This window comes from Alosa pseudoharengus, unplaced genomic scaffold, assembly GCF_046254945.1.
Source record: "Alosa pseudoharengus isolate Yale_2024_CS ecotype anadromous, Long Island Sound unplaced genomic scaffold, YU_APseudo_1.1 YU_APseudo_1.1_scf_21, whole genome shotgun sequence".
NCBI lineage: Eukaryota > Metazoa > Chordata > Actinopteri > Clupeiformes > Clupeidae > Alosa > Alosa pseudoharengus.
Window position 1 is genome coordinate 5,854,180 of NW_027468674.1, and position 20,000 is coordinate 5,874,179.

The window sequence follows — 20,000 nt, forward strand, 5'->3', positions numbered from 1 at the left end:
ACACACACGCACACAGACACAGACACAACAAAAAACCAGATATACACACACACACACAGACAAACATGACACACACACACACACACAAACAGAAACACACACACACACACAGACACAACACAAAACCAGACATACACACACACAGATAAACATGCTTACACACACACACACACACACACAGACAGAAACACACACACACACATAGACTTAATGTTCCTGCTCCAACCTGCCTTTGGCATTTCCATTTTATGCCCACAAGAATATCTGCTTGTAATGTCAATCAACCAACCAGCCAATCACCAGTCTCGTACCTGCAACCAGGGACATGGGAGGCGGGCGTACTAGCAAGAAGGCTAACGCTGATTGAGTGGCGGCGGTGTCTGGTGCTGGCACATGTCTTAAGGTGTCAAGGACTGAGGTTTTGAGTGTGAACTGACCCCATGCCTTTCTATGGAGGATTCTTTGAGTGCTGTGTTTCCTCATTAGAAAGTCTCTGGCTATATGAACTGACCCCATGCCTTTCTATGGAGGATTCTTTGAGTGCTGTGTTTCCTCATTAGAAAGTCTCTGGCTATATGAACTGACCCCATGCCTTTCTATGGAGGATTCTTTGAGTGCTGTGTTTCCTCATTAGAAAGTCTCTGGCTATATGAACTGACCCCATGCCTTTCTATGGAGGATTCTTTAAGTGACGTGTCTCCTCATTAGAAAGTCTCTGGCTATATGAACTGACCCCATGCCTTTCTATGGAGGATTCTTTGAGTGCTGTGTCTCCTCATTAGAAAGTCTCTGGCTATATGAACTGACCCCATGCCTTTCTATGGAGGATTCTTTGAGTGCTGTGTTTCCTCATTAGAAAGTCTCTGGCTATATGAACTGACCCCATGCCTTTCTATGGAGGATTCTTTAAGTGCTGTGTTTCCTCATTAGAAAGTCTCTTGGGGGCAGCCGTGGCTACTGGTTAGCGCTTCGGACTTGTTACCGGAGGGTTGCCGGTTCTAACCCCGACCAGTAGGCACGGCTGAAGTGCCCTTGAGCAAGGCACCAAACCCCTCACTGCTCCCCAAGCGCCGCTGTTGTTGCAGGCAGCTCACTGCGCCGGGATTAGTGTGTGCTTCACCTCACTGTGTGTTCACTGTGTGCTTCACTAATTCACGGATTGGGATAAATGCAGAGACCAAATTTCCCTCAAGGGATCAAAAGAGTATATATACTATACTATACTAGTCTCTGGCTATATGAACTGACCCCATGCCTTTCTATGGAGGATTCTTTGAGTGATGTGTCTCCTCATTAGGCATAAAAAAAAAAAAGGTTTGGTTCCTGTTGGTTGTCAGTTGAGGCCATGGGTCGGTAGGGAATTTTTTTTTTTTTATTTTTTTTTCCAGTGGCAGTAAGGGATAGGTTGAAAATCAATCCCTCCAGGATTTCGCGAGGTTTTTTGAGACTGTTGCGACCTAAAATGCCTGGATGGAAGTTGCGGTGATTTTAGCTGTTTCTTGTGGAGAAATTGCAGGAGGAAGTGAAAATTGCAAAAATAGTTTAAATTTAGGGCAATTAAGGTTAGTAAGACCAAAATCACACTGATAATCTTGATGCTTATTAAAAAGGATAATCAAAGGTAAACAGTAAGGATTACAGAAAATCAAAGTAGGCCTACTTTATTTGTGAAAATGCTTTGACTGAGGTCATTCACAAAGCATTATAGTAGAACTGTCCAAAAAAGACAGTCACCTAAAGAGATGGCATCATGTCATATGTTTCAATACATTCATATATTTTGTAATTCATATTAAGTTCATATCTTTTTAATAATTCATAGTCTGTGGCCTGCATAATTACTAATAGCCAAGTAAGTATCATAGTAATTTCATATTGATTTAAACTATTTGACTACACTTCTGTTTAATGTCATTACATTGGTGGTGTACGTCTAATTGACTGCCTGCCCCTTTAAGGACGTGAGAGTAGCCTAAGTACATTTCTGAGTGGATTGGAAGGCTTGCATCTCACTGTGTTCGGCTACGAGTGTAAATCACTTTTTGCATAGTGCATTACGATATGTGGATGCAATTGGGAATGTCTTCTATGTCATTAGTTAAAATAAATGTTAAAAAAAACAACTCGAATGAAATCATTATTGGATCATAGAAGAGGTAAATGTCTTGCAATTTTATTAATTTCTATGATTTTGGTAGCACTACTCAAACTAAGCCCACAAGCTAGCAAACATGACATAAGCTAAAAGGACATATCCAGGTAAACGTTTGCCAATGGGTTGCATAGCCTACTCAAAAATCAGTAAACCAAGTAGGCCTTAATGAACTTACTTTCATAGCCTTGGTAGGTTAGCAACACCAGGTTGAGAGATGCAAGTAAGCAGATCATTAACGTTACCCTTCTATTTATTGTCATCAAAACTGTAGAGGAACGAACACGTTAGGGCAGTCTTTGGTGTCATATGCAAAAGGTGCAGAAGTAAGTGTGCCATCTGGCTCAATATTCTGCGCGAGGGACTGTTGTGGTAGGTGAAATTTCACGGTGAAACTACGATGATTGGTCAAATTTGCGAAAAAGTTGCGGTGTTTGGACAAAATTGCGAGTGCCTTGGTAAGTGACGAAAACAATCGTCTTCGTGAACAGCTGTGCATAGGCTACTTTGTAAAAGAGAGAATACGCTCATCCCTATACATAACGCAAGGGGTAATTAATGTAATTATAGTTCGCCTTTTATTTGTGGATTTATTTAATATATTTAGTGTTATTTCTTCCCCAAGCTCATAAAATAAATTTGGGTCGCACATAAATTGACAGGGTCGGTCGGAAACCGGAACCCAAGCATTTTTTTTTTTATGCCTTAGAAAGTCTCTGGCTATATGAACTGACCCTATGCCTTTCTATGGAGGATTCTTTGAGTGATGTGTCCCCTCATTAGAAAGTCTCTGGTTTTACTCGCATCACCAAACTGAGCCTGCTAGGCACCCTTACACAAGCACTAGTACGTCGATATGACACATTCTTGTCTTTTAATAGTCATAGTTAGTATTTAATAATAAGCACTGAGCTTATTGCACTGTTCAATCCCTGCACTGTTCACTCTGTCTGTCTGTCTCTTCAGATGAGGAATAAAGTATCTATCTATATATCTATCTATCTATCTATCTCTCTGTCTGTCTATCTCTCTGTCTGTCTCTCTCTCTCTCTCTCTATCTCTTCAGATGAGGTTTTACCACTGTTCAGTGCGTACTCTACCAGCTGGCCACACTGTTACATCAGCGTCTGAGCTCCATAAACCCTGTAGCTCTAGAACATTCCTTATGAGGGGTCAGAGGTCACTGGCTCTACCACCAACCTCTGAACACTGAGAGCTCGTTCACTCGCTCGGTCGTTCGTTCACTTTCGCCTGCTCACTCACTCACTCACTCGGAGTGTGACAGCTGACGGGAGCTGCTGATGTTGCTGATGTCATAACACGCACAGTGGCGCCTGTTCAGCCAAGAGCCCCATCTCTACTTAATACAACACTCTACATTTGCCCCTGTACTCTAGATTTGCCCCTGTACAATACATTTGCCCCTGTACGCCTGTTCAGCCAAGAGCCCCATCTCTACTTAACACAACACTCTAGATTTGCCCCTGTACAATACATTTGCCCCTGTACACTACATTTGCCTCTGGACACTAGATTTGCCCCTGGACACTAGATTTGCCCCTGTACTCTACATTTGCCCCTGTACACTATATTTCCCTCTGTATTCTAGATTTGCCCCTGTACACTACATTTGCCTCTGTATTCTAGATTTGCCCCTGTACACTACATTTGCCCCTGTACTCTAGATTTGCCCCTGTACCCTAGATTTGCCCCTGTACATTATATTTGCCCCTGTACATTATACTGTATTTACCCCTGTGCTGCAATCTATGGGGAGCTGCTGCTGCTGTTCACACAGCGCCTGCAACACCAGCACAGATCTATGATCACCCACACAGAGTTGACTCATCTTCAGCTAACAAACACGACCTACTGCTGCAGCAGGTGACAAAAGGATTCCTGAGTGAGTTTACAATGCAATGGACATGAAGTGCTTAATGGAGCCACATTATTATGCTTACAGTATGATTATCAGACGCTTTCACCCAAAATGGCTATCCAGAGCATAGGAATTTAATGTATAGCAGGCGAATACAGTGCATATGAATAATGCATAATGGAGGTGGATATATAGTGTGCAGTCCACACAAACACACTCACCGCCATGACCAGTTCAAAGGGGTACTTGTAGACCCTCACTGGGGACTGGTACTTCTGCACCATGGTTGCTGCCCCTCTACAGTTTACCTGACAACAAATAGAACATACATTATCAAAAAACGGTAACGTTAGTAGGCTTACATGAGTAAATACAAAGATTTTACCCTATGGTTTACATAACAGTCATATTTGTAAGACGCACCACCCAAAATGCATTACCACGGCACCCTTAAAATGGCATTACCAAGCAACCTGAAGCAACTTCAAGTAGGCTACTAACTTTAACTCAGTATCTGTTTTTGCTAGCATAATGTAATATCTTTCGTGTCGACAGTGATGACGTTAACGTTACCTTACAGTAACTTACAGTAGCCTACACATAATTTACAGTACACAACAAAACATTTGTGAACAGACAAGGTAACTTACGGTGTAACATAATGTTAAGTTATGCACCTCATGCTACTCTATTCCTTATAGTTATCTGTTTAAGGTAAGTTTAGTTAGGCTAGCTTCTATGTCGTAACATTAACGTTAGTTAGCTCAAGCTAATTTACACACTTTAGAATAACGTTACATTCCAAAACTAGCTAACGTTACGATACATTGCTAGTTTAACTAATTCAGCAGCTTAAATGCTAAAGAAGGCTATGTCCCCCCTTCGCTATGATACTTACACATCATTACTATTACATTAGAGTAGGCTGCTGGGACGAGTTAGATGTTATGTTAGTGCTACGTGTAATGGATGTCATCAACTGTTGGAATAACTTACCAAATTCTCCTGTCGGTCAGTGTAGATTATGTTTCATGTGAGAAGTTCAACTTCAGCACGTCATTTACATGAGGGCAACCATTACAGATTGTCTTAAAACGCTGCTTAAAACTTCATCCTATGTAAACGCCGCGAATTCGAAGTGAGCAATATCATGAGGCTCTATGAGTGTCAGAAGCATTACTGCCAGAAGCGGTCAGTAAAAAGTAGTTCTAGGCAAGCACGCAGGAGGCGGCGAGACCAAGGGGGAGTTCCTGTCACAAGCTCACTGACCAATCTCCTAACGTCACCCATGTTACCTTTTACTTCATGCAGAGGAGCAGACGTATGTGATATGTCCGATATTATATACCACTGGTGGTAGGAGTACAGCGCCTACAACGTCAAATTGGAACATCATAAGTTGTTATGAGTTAGTTGTTACTTGCAGGTGTTCATACCTGCATCCTTGGAGACACAGCGACCCCTATTGGTACTTCAGGGAGGGATCATTCCAGCCCAAAGCATTGATCTGCTGCTAATCTCTTCTCTATATGAACCAGAGCCAGTAACTTGGCAAGCTGATGGGGAAAAGCTGAAGAAATACTTCAGGTTATTCTCTTTCAGTCACACAAACAAGCACTGTTTTTAAGGAAATGTTTTTTTTTTATTATTCAACAGTGCATGTAGCCCTAAACATCTGGGACAGTATTACATGTTTTCAAAAATATCTTCAAGCAGACAGTTTTTAATGTGGACATTCAGTGGACTATTAAGTTAGAAAACAAATTAAAACACCAAATTAAAACAACAAATAAGCAAAAAAACAACATAGTACTCTTATTGTATCAAGGCAAACAATACATCTCAAACAGTATATCTCTAATACTTCCAGGAAATTGAGGTAATAACATTGTATTACTCTTTTATGCATACACTCCAAAAGGAAGAGGTCATAAGAATTCTTTAATTCATTAAAAAAAATAATGTTTTTGACGTACAAGTTTAAAGTAGTAATCGTTAATACACACACAGATAATGTATGTTTGATGGGCAGGTGTTTGTTGCTGGTACAACTGTGCTATTCATCTAGGGTTTCTCTTTCTGTCCATTCTGTGATCTGCTCCTTGTTGGTGCCCCCCCCCCCAATCCCAATCCTCCCCCACCTTTCTTATGCAGCCCTTGCCACTTAATCTACTAAACCCCTCTTTTATTGCACTTTTTACCCTCCCATAAATGCACAAATAGGCTGACACCAGACTTAATTTCACTGCATTTCTTACTTCCAGTAACTATATGCATGTGACAATAAACTTCCTTGTATCCTTGTATCCTTGTATCTAACTGTTGGGCACGTTGGATTAGACATGGCTGTCGTCATATGGAGCTTGTACAAAAAGTGGCAATGCAAAGCGTCATATGGAGCTTGTACAAAAAGTGGCAATGCAAAGCGTCATATGGAGCTTGTACACAAAGTGGCAATGCAAAGGTAAAGCAACGTGGTTATGTACAGTAGAGACTGACTGCAATTATTGTAAGAGATGAGAAAACAGAATCCCAATTTGGACTTCAGTGGCCTAGGGGTCCTAGTGTGTCCCTGAGTAAACTGTGGTCAGGGATCTCTCTCTCTCTCTTTCTCTCTCTCTTTATATATACTGCTCAAAAAAATTAAGGGAACACTTAGTTTTCCACAATTGTTAAAACACATTTTTTTTAAACCTTCCACCCTTTCCTCAATTCTCAAACTACATTCACAGAATGTCTGACAGTTCTTGCAAAATAAAACACTCGCCTCAAAGGTTTTACTTGTGCACAGAAACAGTGTCAGAGTGATTATGTGTTCCCTTCATTTTTTGAGCAGTATATATATTTATATTTACATTTATTCATTTAGCAGGCACTTCAATTCAAAGCGACTTACTTATGTCAATTACATTACAAAGGGTGTTTGGTGACTTGCTCAAGAATTGAACCCACAACTTGTGTAGATACTGCATGCTAGCCAAGCTCCTTAACAATGGAGGGACTTGGGTTTGGCTGGACTTTATCCCGAATCATCACGTTGACTGGTTGCAATGAAGGTACTTTGAAACTCCTCTTCGAACAAAGTACTGAGTCTAATTCCCATTTCCTTAATCTCTTGATTGTTCTAAAATGAAAGAAACATTTTTAATTACACATCATTGTAAGAAATTTCAGTCCACAACAGACTTGACATGTTTTACGTATCTAAACATGAGATAAAGAACCTAGCTGGATATTCCTCTTTAAAATCAGCATAATATGGAACAACAGAAAACGGCTGTGCTCAGCCTCAACCAATTAGAATGAAATCATGGAGAATAAACAAGCATGTTCGTGCATTCCATCGTGAATCCTTTTGACTTTTTATAGATACATAATCTACGTAATTGTAGATATAAAGACAAGACAATTTGGCTTAGTTAAGCTTGCCATGTTTGTTAGATGGATTAAAACTGTCAGGACATGGTGTTCCACCCTAAACCTGTATACTAACCCTGTTGAAGACTGCACAGTTCCTGAAGATGAGTCGCACGTCTGAGACGAACTCCCCCACCAGACGGTAGCGACTCTCCAGGTTCTCCCGCACCTTCTGCAGCCACATGGGCCTTGGTATCACTGACGAGTAGCCTGACACCTGTCAATCAAAATGTAAGTGCATGTGGAAAAGACTGAGCATGCGCCTGAAAGAACATGCATCATGCACACACGTGCAGACAAACACTCACACACACACATACTGTATGCACATACACACACACACTTACAGTAGGGCAGGGATCTATAGTGAAGATTCTCTGCTCATCTGCATTGAGTAAAAACAGCAGGAGGTACTGACATTGCTGTAAGACACACACATACACACACACACACACACACAGTTTAGACACAACTGCAGACTGAAAAAAAAACAATATCAGACACAGTAACGAGAGAGGAAATAAGAATGGGGGGGGGGGGGGGGTGTGATGAAGCACAGACTGATTGACAGCAGCGTTGTCCAATGGCATGAGCTCACCAGAGTATAGTCCGAGATCCTGCTGTCTAAGACCTGTTTTTGGGTCATGTGATCAGCATAACGCCATTCCTGACTCCTCTTCCACACACAGAACGTACACAGCCAGTCATCACTGTGTGGCACATACATACACACACACACACACACACACACACACACACACACACACACACGCACAAAAAAAAACACACACACACACACACACACACACACACACACACACACACACACACAGACACAGACACACACACACACACACACACACACACACACACACACACACACACACACCCACACACAGACACACACACACGACTCCATGTTATAAACATGCACACATAAAACTGCAACATACAGCTCTGGAAAAAATTAAGAGACCACTGCACCTATACATAGTGCCATTCAAATAAGTTGACGGTCATATTCAAATTTGCAGTGGTCTCTTACTTCTGACCATCAACTTAGCAACTGAATATGAACATGAACGTCATTCAGCAACAGCAGGATGACATCAGAAAAATATGCAGGGGTCTCTTTGTTTTTTTCAGAGCTGTATATTGATATATTTTCTTTGCACTATTCCCAATTAAATATAGGGCTTATTTGATTTACCAATCACATTATGTTTTTATTTAGATTTAACAGTGTCCTAGCTTTTTGGGGAATGGGGTTGTGCATATTATTACATGCCTATATTTTCATCTCCCTCTCATCTAGTTCAGCTCATCTACAGCTCTGGAAAAAATTAAGACACCACTGCACATTTTTCTGAAGTCATTCTATGGTTGCTGAGTGACATTCAAATGAGTTGACAACGGTCATATTCAAATTTGCAGTGGTCTCTTAATTTTGAATTTGACAGTTGAATGTGAACAGCTGCATTTCACTTTCTTCCCCTCTCCTCTTCTCTCATCTATTTCCCTTTCTTCCTCTCTCTCTCTCTCTCTTCTCTCATCTATTTCCCTTTCTTCCTCTCTCTCTCTCTCTCTTTCTCCCTCTCTCCTCTCTCTTTTCTCTCATCTATTTCCCTTTCTTCCTCTCTCTCTCCTCTTCTCTCTCTCTCTTCCCTCATCTATTTCTCTTTCCTCCTTTCTCTCTCTCTTTCTCCCTCTCTCCTCTCTCTCTCTTCTCACATCTATCCACCCCCCTCTCTCTCTTACCCTGGTGAAGGTGTTGGAGTGGGTATGTGACAGTCTCTTTGGAAGGATCTTGGACACCCATCACAACACAGCAGCTCTCCTCTCTCTCCACAGATGAAGCAGTGGTCATCATTTGTCTGGTCTTCCTGTTAGCACACACACACGCACACACACACACGAATAAACAAACACAAACACAGTCATCACACACTCATATACAAATGTATGCATGCAAAAAACAAAACACATGAACACACAAGGCAATTGGCACCACTCCATCCAGCTGTAGTATCGTTAACAGATCCAGCTGGGGGTTACCCTGTGATAGTATCTGACTGTATGAAGAACCAGCATGCAGTTGTCTAACAGGGGGGCTACACCACGTGCGTAACGGAAGCGTTCCGTTCCCAAAGCGTAAAAACAATTTTTTGAACGTACATGCCGCTATCACGTCTGGAGTAGCTACTTCCATAGAAGCTAACATACGGGCCGCTATCACGTCTGGTGTAGCTACTTCCATTGATTATAGTGGAAGCTAACGTACACTCCACTATCACGTCTGGTGTCGCTACTTCCATTATTCCACTATAGTGGAAGTTAAGTGCTGCAGCATACGCGTCGTGAACAGAACGCTTCAGTTACGTGCCCGCTGTAGCCGCCCTCTAACTGGGATAGACATAAGAACTGCAGAGTGAATGAGATCTTACCAGGTCTGACTCTGTGTGGCTGCACATTCGACACATACACAGCAGAGAATGCACCTGCAGGATCTTCCCCTGCACACACACACACACACACGCACACACACACACACGCACCCGCGCACACACACAAACATGCATTATCATCTATACAGCAAATGAGACATCAGTACCTTAGGACTATCACTATCACTACCTTGGTGTATTTAAGTATTTTAAACTTCAAAGCGTTGAAACAGCAGGACGAACTCCCCATCGTTTTGGGAGAAGGTACTGACAAGCAGGTACTGACTGGTAGCTGACAAGCTGGTCTCTACGGTGATATCTCTCTCTTTACCTGTAAAAGGTAGCTAAGAGGCTGGCCTATACAGGTGATGTCTCTCTACCTGTAAAGGAAGCTAAGAGGCTGGTCTCTACAGGTGATAACTATCTCTTTACCTGTAAAAGGTAGCTTAGAGATTGGCCTCTACAGGTGAAGTCTCTCTCTTTACCTGTAAAAGGTACCTAAGAGGCTGGCCTATACAGGTGATGTCTCTCTCTTTACCTGTAAAGGTAGCTAAGAGGCTGGCCTCTACAGGTGATAACTATCTCTTTACCTGTAAAAGGTAGCTTAGAGATTGGCCTCTACAGGTGAAGTCTCTCTCTTTACCTGTAAAAGGTAGCTTATAGGCTCGCCTCTACAGGTGATAACTATCTCTTTACCTGTAAGAGGTAGCTTAGATATTGGCCTCTACAGGTGAAGTCTCTCTCTTTACCTGTAAGAGGTAGCTTAGATATTGGCCTCTCTCTTTACCTGTAAAAGGTAGCTTAGATATTGGCCTCTACAGGTGAAATCTCTCTCTTTACCTGTAAAAGGTAGCTTAGAGGCTGGCCTCTACAGGTGATGTCTCTCTTCCACATTCCATCCTTCAGGTCAGGGTTCAGCCTGATGAACTCTGCAGGGGTCAGCCAGCTCTCATCTGTACGGATGCACTTTCCTGTACTTCCTGAAAAGGTCAAAGGTCACCAGGTCACTCAACACAGCTTTCAGTCATGGCAAAAGGGAAAGTTATCCATCTCACAGTACAGAGTGTACATACTCTTACAAACACTCTCTCTCTCTCACCCACGGACACACTCACCTGACGCGAAGCGGTCCTTCCGCAGTCTTCCGGTGACAGGCCCACACTGGACAGGCAGAGTGCTTCCTTCAAACAGGGATGTGTCCACCTCCCCGTTGTCATGGTTACTGCCTCCCTCTACAGCCCCTCCAGCCCCCGTCATCCCTCCCTCTTCTTCCTCCTCTTCTTCCCCCTCTTCCCTCTCTTCTCTCGGGTCTCCCTCGCTTCTGTCCTCCGTCTGGTTACTGCTGCTGTTCTCTTCATCACTGGAGTCTGTCACTTGCACAGAGGAGGAGAGAAGGGCACTTACAGGTGCAGCTATTTCACTCCATACATTACAAGCAAACTCACACACACACACAGACACAAATACAGCAATTCCATACACACACATACACACAAAAACATACTATTATGTATGTTACTAATTACAATTTATGTAATTATTACCATTATCATTATTATTATTATTGTTAGTATGCCCCTGTCCTCCAAAGACACACAAATGTTGTCTCTATTGTTGTAACACTGAAAATGCACTATTAACTACCTAGCGAGTGTGAACGTGTGCTGTACTGTGATACTAACTAACTAGCGAGTATGAACTCATGTCTGCACTACTAACTACCTAGCGAGTGTGAACGTGTGCTGTAGTGTGATACTAACTAACTAGCGAGTGTGAACTCACGTCTGCACTACTAACTACCTAGCGAGTGTGAACGTGTGCTGTATTGTGATACTAACTAACTAGCTAGTGTGAACGTGTGCTGTAGTGTGAACTCACGTCTGCACTACTAACTACCTAGCGAGTGTAAACGTGTGCTGTAGTGTGATACTAACTAACTAGCGAGTGTGAACGAGTGCTGTATTGTGATACTAACTAACTACCGAGTGTGAACGTGTGCTGAAGTGTGAACTCACGTCTGCACTACTAACTACCCATAGATATATACACTAGATGTCGCCTTCTGCTTCTCAGCATGCGTCAACACCGCCGCCATCTTTGTACAGGGATGTGAAGCGCTAAACTAGTTCTCCTGTATTGTCAGCGTTACCTATTTAGCAACGTTTGGCCATCCCCAGCGATAGAAAACCTTTTTAGCGATTAGCGACAAATTTGGGAACTTCTCACAATGATGGCAGATCGGCTTCTTTGTTGTTGAAACGTAAGAAAATCACCTTTCTCATGGCTTTGTCATTTATGAATTCAGCTACATCTCGTTTGCCCATGGCACTGACCCATGATTATAAAAGTAACGACTGGCCTATGTAGTAGCAGAGGTAAATGTTCTACAGATCTACAACTTCTGGTGAGATTACAACTTACATGAGTAAACGAGACGAGGGGTATGTGGCCTCAACCAGAGCCTGTCTAGAAGAGCCTGTTTACTTTCATTGTATCGAACCTGGTTGCAGTTTACTCATTGTTCCTCTAGGGGCCGCCGCTAGCTAGTGCAGAATGAATGGGAGTCTATGGGGCTAGACGGGTAAAATGTATCTTTATTATCGTCTTAAGCTTAGTTTTCTCTAGACTCAACCATAAATACATGCCTGTCAGTTGGAACAACCCAAAAAACTAGATAATTGCTTGAGATTTTGACGATTTATGGTGATTTTATTTTCGCTAGATCTTTGCCCAGATTGACGCTAATGCATTATAGAGAAGTGGATCACTGAAGCAAGATGGCGTCTCGATTGACGCATTCGTTCCAATGAACAGCAGTAGTCAAGGCGACATCTAGTGTATATGTCTATGCTAACTACCTAGCGAGTGTGAAGGTGCGCTGTATTGTGATACTAACTAACTAGCGAGTGTGAACGTGTGCTGTATTGTGATACTAATTAACTAGCGAGTGTGAACGTGTGCTGTATTGTGATACTAACTAACTAGCGAGTGTGAACGTGTGCTGTATTGTGATACTAATTAACTAGCGAGTGTGAACGTGTGCTGTATTGTGATACTAATTAACTAGCGAGTGTGAACGTGTGCTGTCGTGTGATACTAACTAACTAGCGAGTGTGAACGTGTGCTGAAGTGTGAACTCACGTCTGATGGAGTTCTCTGGGCTGGAGGGAAACAGGGCTCTCCTCATCTGCAGCAGAGATCACAATAGAGTACAGTAAGTAGTAGATATGAGTAGAGTAGAGATGAGTAGAGTAGAGTAGAGATGAGTAGAGTAGAGTAGAGTAGAGTAGAGTAGAGTAGAGTAGAGTAGAATAGAATAGAGTAGAGATGAGTAGAGTAGAGTAGAATAGAGTAGAGTAGAGATGAGTAGAGTAGAGTAGATATGAGTATAGTAGAGATGAGTAGAGTAGAGTATAGTAGAGATGAGTAGAGTAGTGTAGAGTAAAGTAGAGTAGAGTAGAGTAGATATGAGTAGAGTAGAGTAGATATGAGTAGAGTAGAGTAGAGATGAGTAGAGTAGAGATGAGTAGAGTATAGTAGAGTAGAGTAGAGTAGAGTAGAGATGAGTAGAGTAGATATGAGTATAGTAGAGATGAGTAGTACAATAGAGTAGAGATGAGTAGATTAGATATGAGTATAGTAGAGATGAGTAGAGTAGAGATGAGTACAGTAGATATGAGTAGAATAGAGATGAGTAGAGTATAGCAGAGATTAGTACAGTAAATATGAGTAGAGTAGAGCAGCGCAGAGTAGTAGTAGCTAGTAGGCTAGTCACATTTAATTCAGTATGCATGAAGTCCTAGTCACAGCGCCTCAAAAAGACTAAAAATGCTTGTTTGGTAAACCAACACAACTCATAACAACAACAACATCATCAACAACAACAACAACAATTTCACTACTATCACTGGTGTGTGTGTGTGTGTGTGTGTGTGTGTGTGTGTGTGCGTGTGTGCGTGTGCTACCTTCTTCTTAAAGTGTGTGGGGTCTGTGTTAGTAAACTGCCACATGCAAGTACCATCCTGAGTGAAAGCCAGAGCACATGATCAGCGTCCAGCGTGTGTCTCACACTTACAAATGTAACACTGTTACAACACTAGAATACACACACACACACACACACACACACACACACTTACACCATAGCACTGTTACAACACTAGAAAACACACTTACACACACTTACACCATAGCACTGTTACAACACTAGAAAACACACTTACACACACTTACACCATAGCAGTGTTACAACACCAGAATACACACACACACACACACACACACACACACTTACACCATAGCACTGTTACAACACTAGAATACACACTTACACCATAGCACTGTTACAACACTAGAATACACACTTACACACACTTACACCATAGCAGTGTTATAACACTAGAATACACACTTACACACACTTACACCATAGCACTGTTATAACACCAGAACACACACTTACACACACATGTACAAAAGTAGCACTAAAACAACACCAGAACACACACTTACACACACACATACACACGTAGCACTAAAACAACACCAGAACACACACATACACACACTTACACACGTAGCACTAATACAACACCAGAACACACACATACACACACATACACACGTAGCACTAAAACACCAGAACACACACATACACACGTAGCACTAAAACAACACCAGAACACACACATACACACGTAGCACTAAAACAACACCAGAACACACACTTACACACACACACGTAGCACTAAAACACCAGAACACACACATACACACACTTACACACACACACGTAGCACTAAAACAACACCAGAACACACACTTACACACACACACACGTAGCACTAAAACAACACCAGAACACACACTTACACACATAGCACTAAAACAACACCAGAACACACACACACACACTTACACACGTAGTACTAAAACAACACTAGAACACACACTTACACACATAGCACTAAAACAACACCAGAACAGACACTTACACACACTTACACTTACACACATAGCACTAAAACAACACCAGAACACACACACACACACTTACACACATAGTACTAAAACAACACTAGAACACACACTTACACACATAGCACTAAAACAACACCAGAACAGACACACACACACATAGCACTAAAACAACACCAGAACACACACTTACACACGTAGTACTATTCTAACACCAGAACACACACATACACATGTTGCACACATACACACGTAGTACTATTCTAACACCAGAAGTCACACGTATTGTAACTGTAGCAGTGCCTTTATCATTGTGAATTGTTACCAGGGCAATACCTGATGTTACCCTGGTAACGCCAGAACTAGGTGATAGGTTACCTGTCCTCTGTCAGCTGATCTCCTTTTAGCTGGTGAAGACGTTAAGTGATTTTCCTGCAAGAACACAAGTAAAATAAAAAGTAATAAAATAACTGAAAACAAATAAATATAAATTCAACTCGGCTCCACCCACCTTTCTGTGTCTGTTAACAGTAAAGAGCACATGACAAAATGAAATAGTGATGCAGACAGGCTTCTCCAGATACGTAACGTAAGAGTTCTGCTCGCAGAGTGTAAAAATGGTTTTAGAAGACTGATCTAATTATTTTTAAAATTATGTGCCGTTACCACAACAGCAGTGTAGCCAGTTTCATTGATGATAGTGGAAGTTAATCATTACCACAACAGCGGTGTAGCCAGTTCCATTGATGATAGTGGAAGCTAATTATTACCACAACAGCGGTGTAGCCAGTTTCATTGATGATAGTGGAAGCTAATTATTACCACAACAGCGGTGTAGCTAGTTTCATTGATGATAGTGGAAGCTAATTATTACCACAACAGCGGTGTAGCCAGTTTCATTGATGATAGTGAAAGCTAATTATTACCACAACAGCGGTGTAGCTAGTTTCATTGATGATAGTGGAAGCTAATTATTACCACAACAGCGGTGTAGCCAGTTTGCTACACTCTGGGTGCATGTTCCTGAGCCAGGCAACTTCAATGCTACACTCTGGGGGCATGTTCCTGAGCCCCCATGTTCATGCCCCCAGAGTGTAGCATTATGTGAAAAATTGCTGAACAGGTGAAATAAAAGCTGTTGTTTTAGTAAATTAATTATTAATTACTTAAGTATTAATTTAAGCTGTTGTTAAATTAATTTCAACTGTTGTTTTAGTAAATTTTAGTAAGATTTCAGTTAAAATTTGGCTTATGGAGGATGTCAGAGGAATTAACATACAACTACACACACACACACACACACACACTGACACACACACACAGATACAGACACAGACACACACACACACCAGGGTTTCCGTTGTCCGGTAATTACCGGACATTGGCCGAAAAAAAAATGAAATGTCCGACAAAATTAAATCTCTCCGGTCAAATTGTCCGATTGAAATTGGCTAATAATCCCGTCCCCTAACGCAATCTGAATTTGAGAATAAGCCTTAATATGTAAGCCTATATTATACGTCCTCTGGCTATGTTTTTAAATGAACAGGCTCGTTTGAAAAGTAAGCTATTAAACAACACGCAACAAGCCTATGCTGCATTTCAAATAGGAAGCGCACGCTTAAAATTTCCATGTTAAACAACGAACAAATGAGTGAGGCGGTTCAAACATGGCCAGGCCCAGGCAGACTAGCCTTAAAAGTTTTTTCAGAGGCCAGACGCGATGGATGATGATCCATTGGTAACGTCTGAAGCCTCAGATGTCCGGTCAACTCCACCACCACCAGATAAAAAGCAAAAGTGTCGGGCGTATCTGTCGGAATCAGTGACATTGGAAGTGGAGTTGCGGGGGGTGCGGCCGCTCCAAGACACTGTCATTCTCCGTGTACACTGGACATGCAAAGTGTTCTTTACCCAAAGCATACAGTAGGCCTATGCGTTCTCTGTCTATGATCTGCAGGGTTAGGGCCTCCTCGACGAGGCGATTACTGGTCCGCGGATAATTTCTGGCACAATTAAACGGTATCATTGAACCGCGGCCGAAAGAAAAAGAAACTAAACATTTCCCAGAATAGGAAACATTTCTTAATTTATTGTTATCAAATAAAGAGGCATAGCATTAGGGGGTAGTGGTGTGAGCGCTCATTCTTGTGTGTGCGCATCTGTGTAAGTTAAACAGTCACCACTGGAGATAACGTGGGTAGCAGCAACAAACAACGTAGCCTTTTTAAAACAACGAACGAAGCGGACTCCTGCTGTCCATTAAAAGATACTGGCTAGATCTTGTTAGGCATGATTAAGTTAGGCTAAGGAACATGTTGCATTCTATACAGCCTGATTATGTTATTCTTTAAGCTACATAGCCTGTATCCAGTTTTCCTCAATTTGACTAATTAAGAAGGGATAATAGGATATTTGACCGGCATATCATCAAAATGTCCGGAAAATGAAACCTCTGCCGGTCACTTTGACCGGCACCATTTTTTTCTAGCGGAAACTCTGACACACACACACTCACACACAGACACACACACACACACACACACTAGTTTCCAGTCACCTGAATCAGCTTCTGCAGTGGTGTGTTTCGGCAGCGGATGCTGGTCTTCCAGTTCTTGCTCCTCTCCTTACCTCCCTGCTTCTCAAACTCGCCTGGTGTGTACCACCTATCCTCATGAAAAATGCACCTCACTCCTGCAAAGCAACAAAGTGAAAAAGCACCTCATTCCTGCAAAGCAACAAAGTGAAAAATGCACCTCATTCCTGAAAAGCAACAAAGTGCAAAATGCACCTCACTCCTGCAAAGCAACAACGTGAAAATGCACCTTATTCCTGCAAAGCAACAAAGTGAAAAATGCACCTCACTCCTGCAAAGCAACAATGAAGCTAAAAAGGTAGCCAATTCGTTGATTGGCGATCAACAGGGTCATGTTCCTGCATCATATTTACAGTACATGTTTATCACTTTTTTCAGATGCGACTTGCAGAGAGCTAATGTTACATGGTGCAAGACAAGGTGTTGTGTTCTGGACATGCAGTGGCAATGCCAGAGGCGCCGAAATGTGTTGGACGCCATTAGTGCACTCAGGGCTAAAGGAGAATCCTGACCATCCTTTCACATAGATCTCTGTTTCTGGAGGTCACCGAGTACTGTCAGTACAAAAAAAACAAAAACAAAAACAGCGAATCAGGTGCTACTTAGCTCGAGTTGCTGCAGCCAACAGCTAGAGTAGCCAGGCAGCTACAGTGCTACACCTTGGGGGCATAATCATAATCATAATCATGCCCTCAAGAGTGCAGCACTGTAGCTGCCTGTCCTGACTCCCCCCCCCCCCCCCTGCCCATACGGACAGTAATGGCAGTAATTCTCCTTTAGGTCTGTAGTCAGTACTAAGATACAAGTAACAAAACTCCTGACCCCGCTAGAGAGGATGCCTCACCTTTGGCTAGTTTGACCCCGCTAGAGAGGATGCCTCACCTTTGGCTAGTTTGACCCCGCTAGAGAGGATGCCTCACCTTTGGCTAGTTTGACCCCGCTAGAGAGGATGCCTCACCTTTGGCTAGTTTTACCCCGCTAGAGAGGATACCTCACCTTTGGCTAGTTTGACCCCGCTAGAGAGGATGCCTCACCTTTGGCTAGTTTGACCCCGCTAGAGAGGATGCCTCACCTTTGGCTAGTTTGACCCCGCTAGAGAGGATACCTCACCTTTAGCTAGTTTGACCCCACTAGAGAGGATGCCTCACCTTTGGCTAGTTTTACCCCGCTAGAGAGGATACCTCACCTTTGGCTAGTTTGACCCCACTAGAGAGGATGCCTCACCTTTGGCTAGTTTGTCTCTGTATAGAGTCCCCTCTTTGTTCCCGCAGGTGACGGGCAGCTGGGTCTTAAACATGGGCCAGTTCCAGATGTCCTCTCTACCCCCCTTGATCAGAGGAGAGCCTGGACAACACAGCAGGGAGTGAGAGGACGGAAAGACAGGAGGGACACACAGAGCAGCTCGGAGAGCTGAAACAGAGGTCAGGGCATTTGAATGCTAATACTCGTTTACTATTAATACTAGTGTTGGCAGATGCAGTGGTTATTCCTAGCTAGTCTCCTCTGCACTGTATTTTAAACATTATTCTAATGCTGTAGCTATAACTCTGTAGTTTAAATGGTAAAATGCTTAAATGTTAATAGCTTCAATGTTATTCCATTGCTGTAAGTCACTTTGGATAAACGCGTCCGCCAAATGAATAAATTAAAATGCAAGTTTAAAGAACAGTAATATGGTCATTCCTATGAAAATCTGGAGTTAATCCACTCCCCTCTACCTCTAGGAAATTACATTTTTTTATTTGACAAAATTCAAATTTAAAGGATTTCAAAATGCTCCTAATTTACATTATTTGCAGACATATGCACTAGTCTTATTTTTTTTTCAGGTGTTAACTTCCCAGATTTGAAATATACTGAATAGCAGATTAACCGTATGATTCCATGAGGTAGGCCTAGAGATTTGGAGTGAGTGTGTACTCAAATTAAGAACTGTCTTGTTGGATATGAGTATATAGGTGCATCTCAAACGATTACTATATCATGGAAAAGTTTATCCCCCTGCTCAGACTGAGAGAAAATTCTCAGGAAACAAATGCCGGTAATTTGACTTAATTAGCGGATTAGAGTTCCTCTCAGGTCTACATTTCTGTATACAACTCATGGAAATCAAAAATGCAGTATGTCAAAATATTAGAATAAATAATGTATAATACTGTAATCATCAAGATTAGAATAGTCAAGAAATTAATTATGGAAAAAAAGACATTTTTTCATGATTTTTGAGATGCAACTGTACATTTGTGTACACAGTGTAGTAAGTATGTACTAGTAGAGTGACACTATGACACTGGGTGGTGGTGGCGCAGTGGCTAAGGAGCTGGGCTAGCATGCAGTAGCCAGAAGTATGAGAAATGTAGACTTACCGTAAATGGGTTTCTGAAGCTTCCTCTTCTTCACACTGGTTTTGACTTGAGAAGTCCCTGCTTGATCTTGCTCCTCCTCTTCCTCTCTTTCACTCGTGCTCCCTTTGCTCTTCTGTCTGCTCCTCTTCTTCACCTTCCTCTCTTTCATGTCTTCATTCTTTGCCTCTGC

At 42.2% G+C, this 20,000-nt stretch overlaps 2 protein-coding genes across 8 annotated transcripts in view; both read right to left on the minus strand.

Moving 5' to 3' along the window:
* LOC143137501 (SEC14-like protein 1) overlaps nucleotides 1-5,299 on the minus strand; it is a 24,620-nt gene extending 19,321 nt beyond the window's left edge. The window contains exons 1-2 of one of the 2 annotated variants that reach the window (XM_076297742.1): nucleotides 5,028-5,299; nucleotides 4,253-4,339 (exon numbers count right to left, since the gene is read on the minus strand). In XM_076297742.1, the coding sequence (XP_076153857.1) occupies nucleotides 4,253-4,315 (63 nt within the window). In that variant the 5' untranslated portion in view covers nucleotides 4,316-4,339; nucleotides 5,028-5,299. The remainder of the gene's footprint in view (nucleotides 1-4,252; nucleotides 4,340-5,027) is intronic. The other variant, XM_076297743.1, reaches the window with a different exon arrangement.
* A 336-nt stretch (nucleotides 5,300-5,635) lies between these two features.
* LOC143137502 (nuclear body protein SP140-like protein) overlaps nucleotides 5,636-20,000 on the minus strand; it is a 17,635-nt gene continuing 3,270 nt past the window's right edge. For 3 of the 6 annotated variants that reach the window (XM_076297744.1, XM_076297745.1, XM_076297749.1), the window contains 13 exons: nucleotides 19,832-20,000; nucleotides 18,690-18,809; nucleotides 17,430-17,563; nucleotides 15,248-15,301; nucleotides 13,034-13,079; nucleotides 11,008-11,265; nucleotides 10,733-10,872; nucleotides 9,893-9,961; nucleotides 9,207-9,331; nucleotides 8,047-8,158; nucleotides 7,796-7,870; nucleotides 7,525-7,665; nucleotides 5,636-7,155 (listed from right to left, as the gene is read on the minus strand). The exon at nucleotides 19,832-20,000 is cut by the window's right edge and continues 59 nt beyond it. In XM_076297744.1, the coding sequence (XP_076153859.1) occupies nucleotides 7,051-7,155; nucleotides 7,525-7,665; nucleotides 7,796-7,870; nucleotides 8,047-8,158; nucleotides 9,207-9,331; nucleotides 9,893-9,961; nucleotides 10,733-10,872; nucleotides 11,008-11,265; nucleotides 13,034-13,079; nucleotides 15,248-15,301; nucleotides 17,430-17,563; nucleotides 18,690-18,809; nucleotides 19,832-20,000 (1,548 nt within the window). In that variant the 3' untranslated portion in view covers nucleotides 5,636-7,050. The remainder of the gene's footprint in view (nucleotides 7,156-7,524; nucleotides 7,666-7,795; nucleotides 7,871-8,046; nucleotides 8,159-9,206; nucleotides 9,332-9,892; nucleotides 9,962-10,732; nucleotides 10,873-11,007; nucleotides 11,266-13,033; nucleotides 13,080-15,247; nucleotides 15,302-17,429; nucleotides 17,564-18,689; nucleotides 18,810-19,831) is intronic. The other 3 variants (XM_076297746.1, XM_076297748.1, XM_076297747.1) reach the window with 3 other exon arrangements.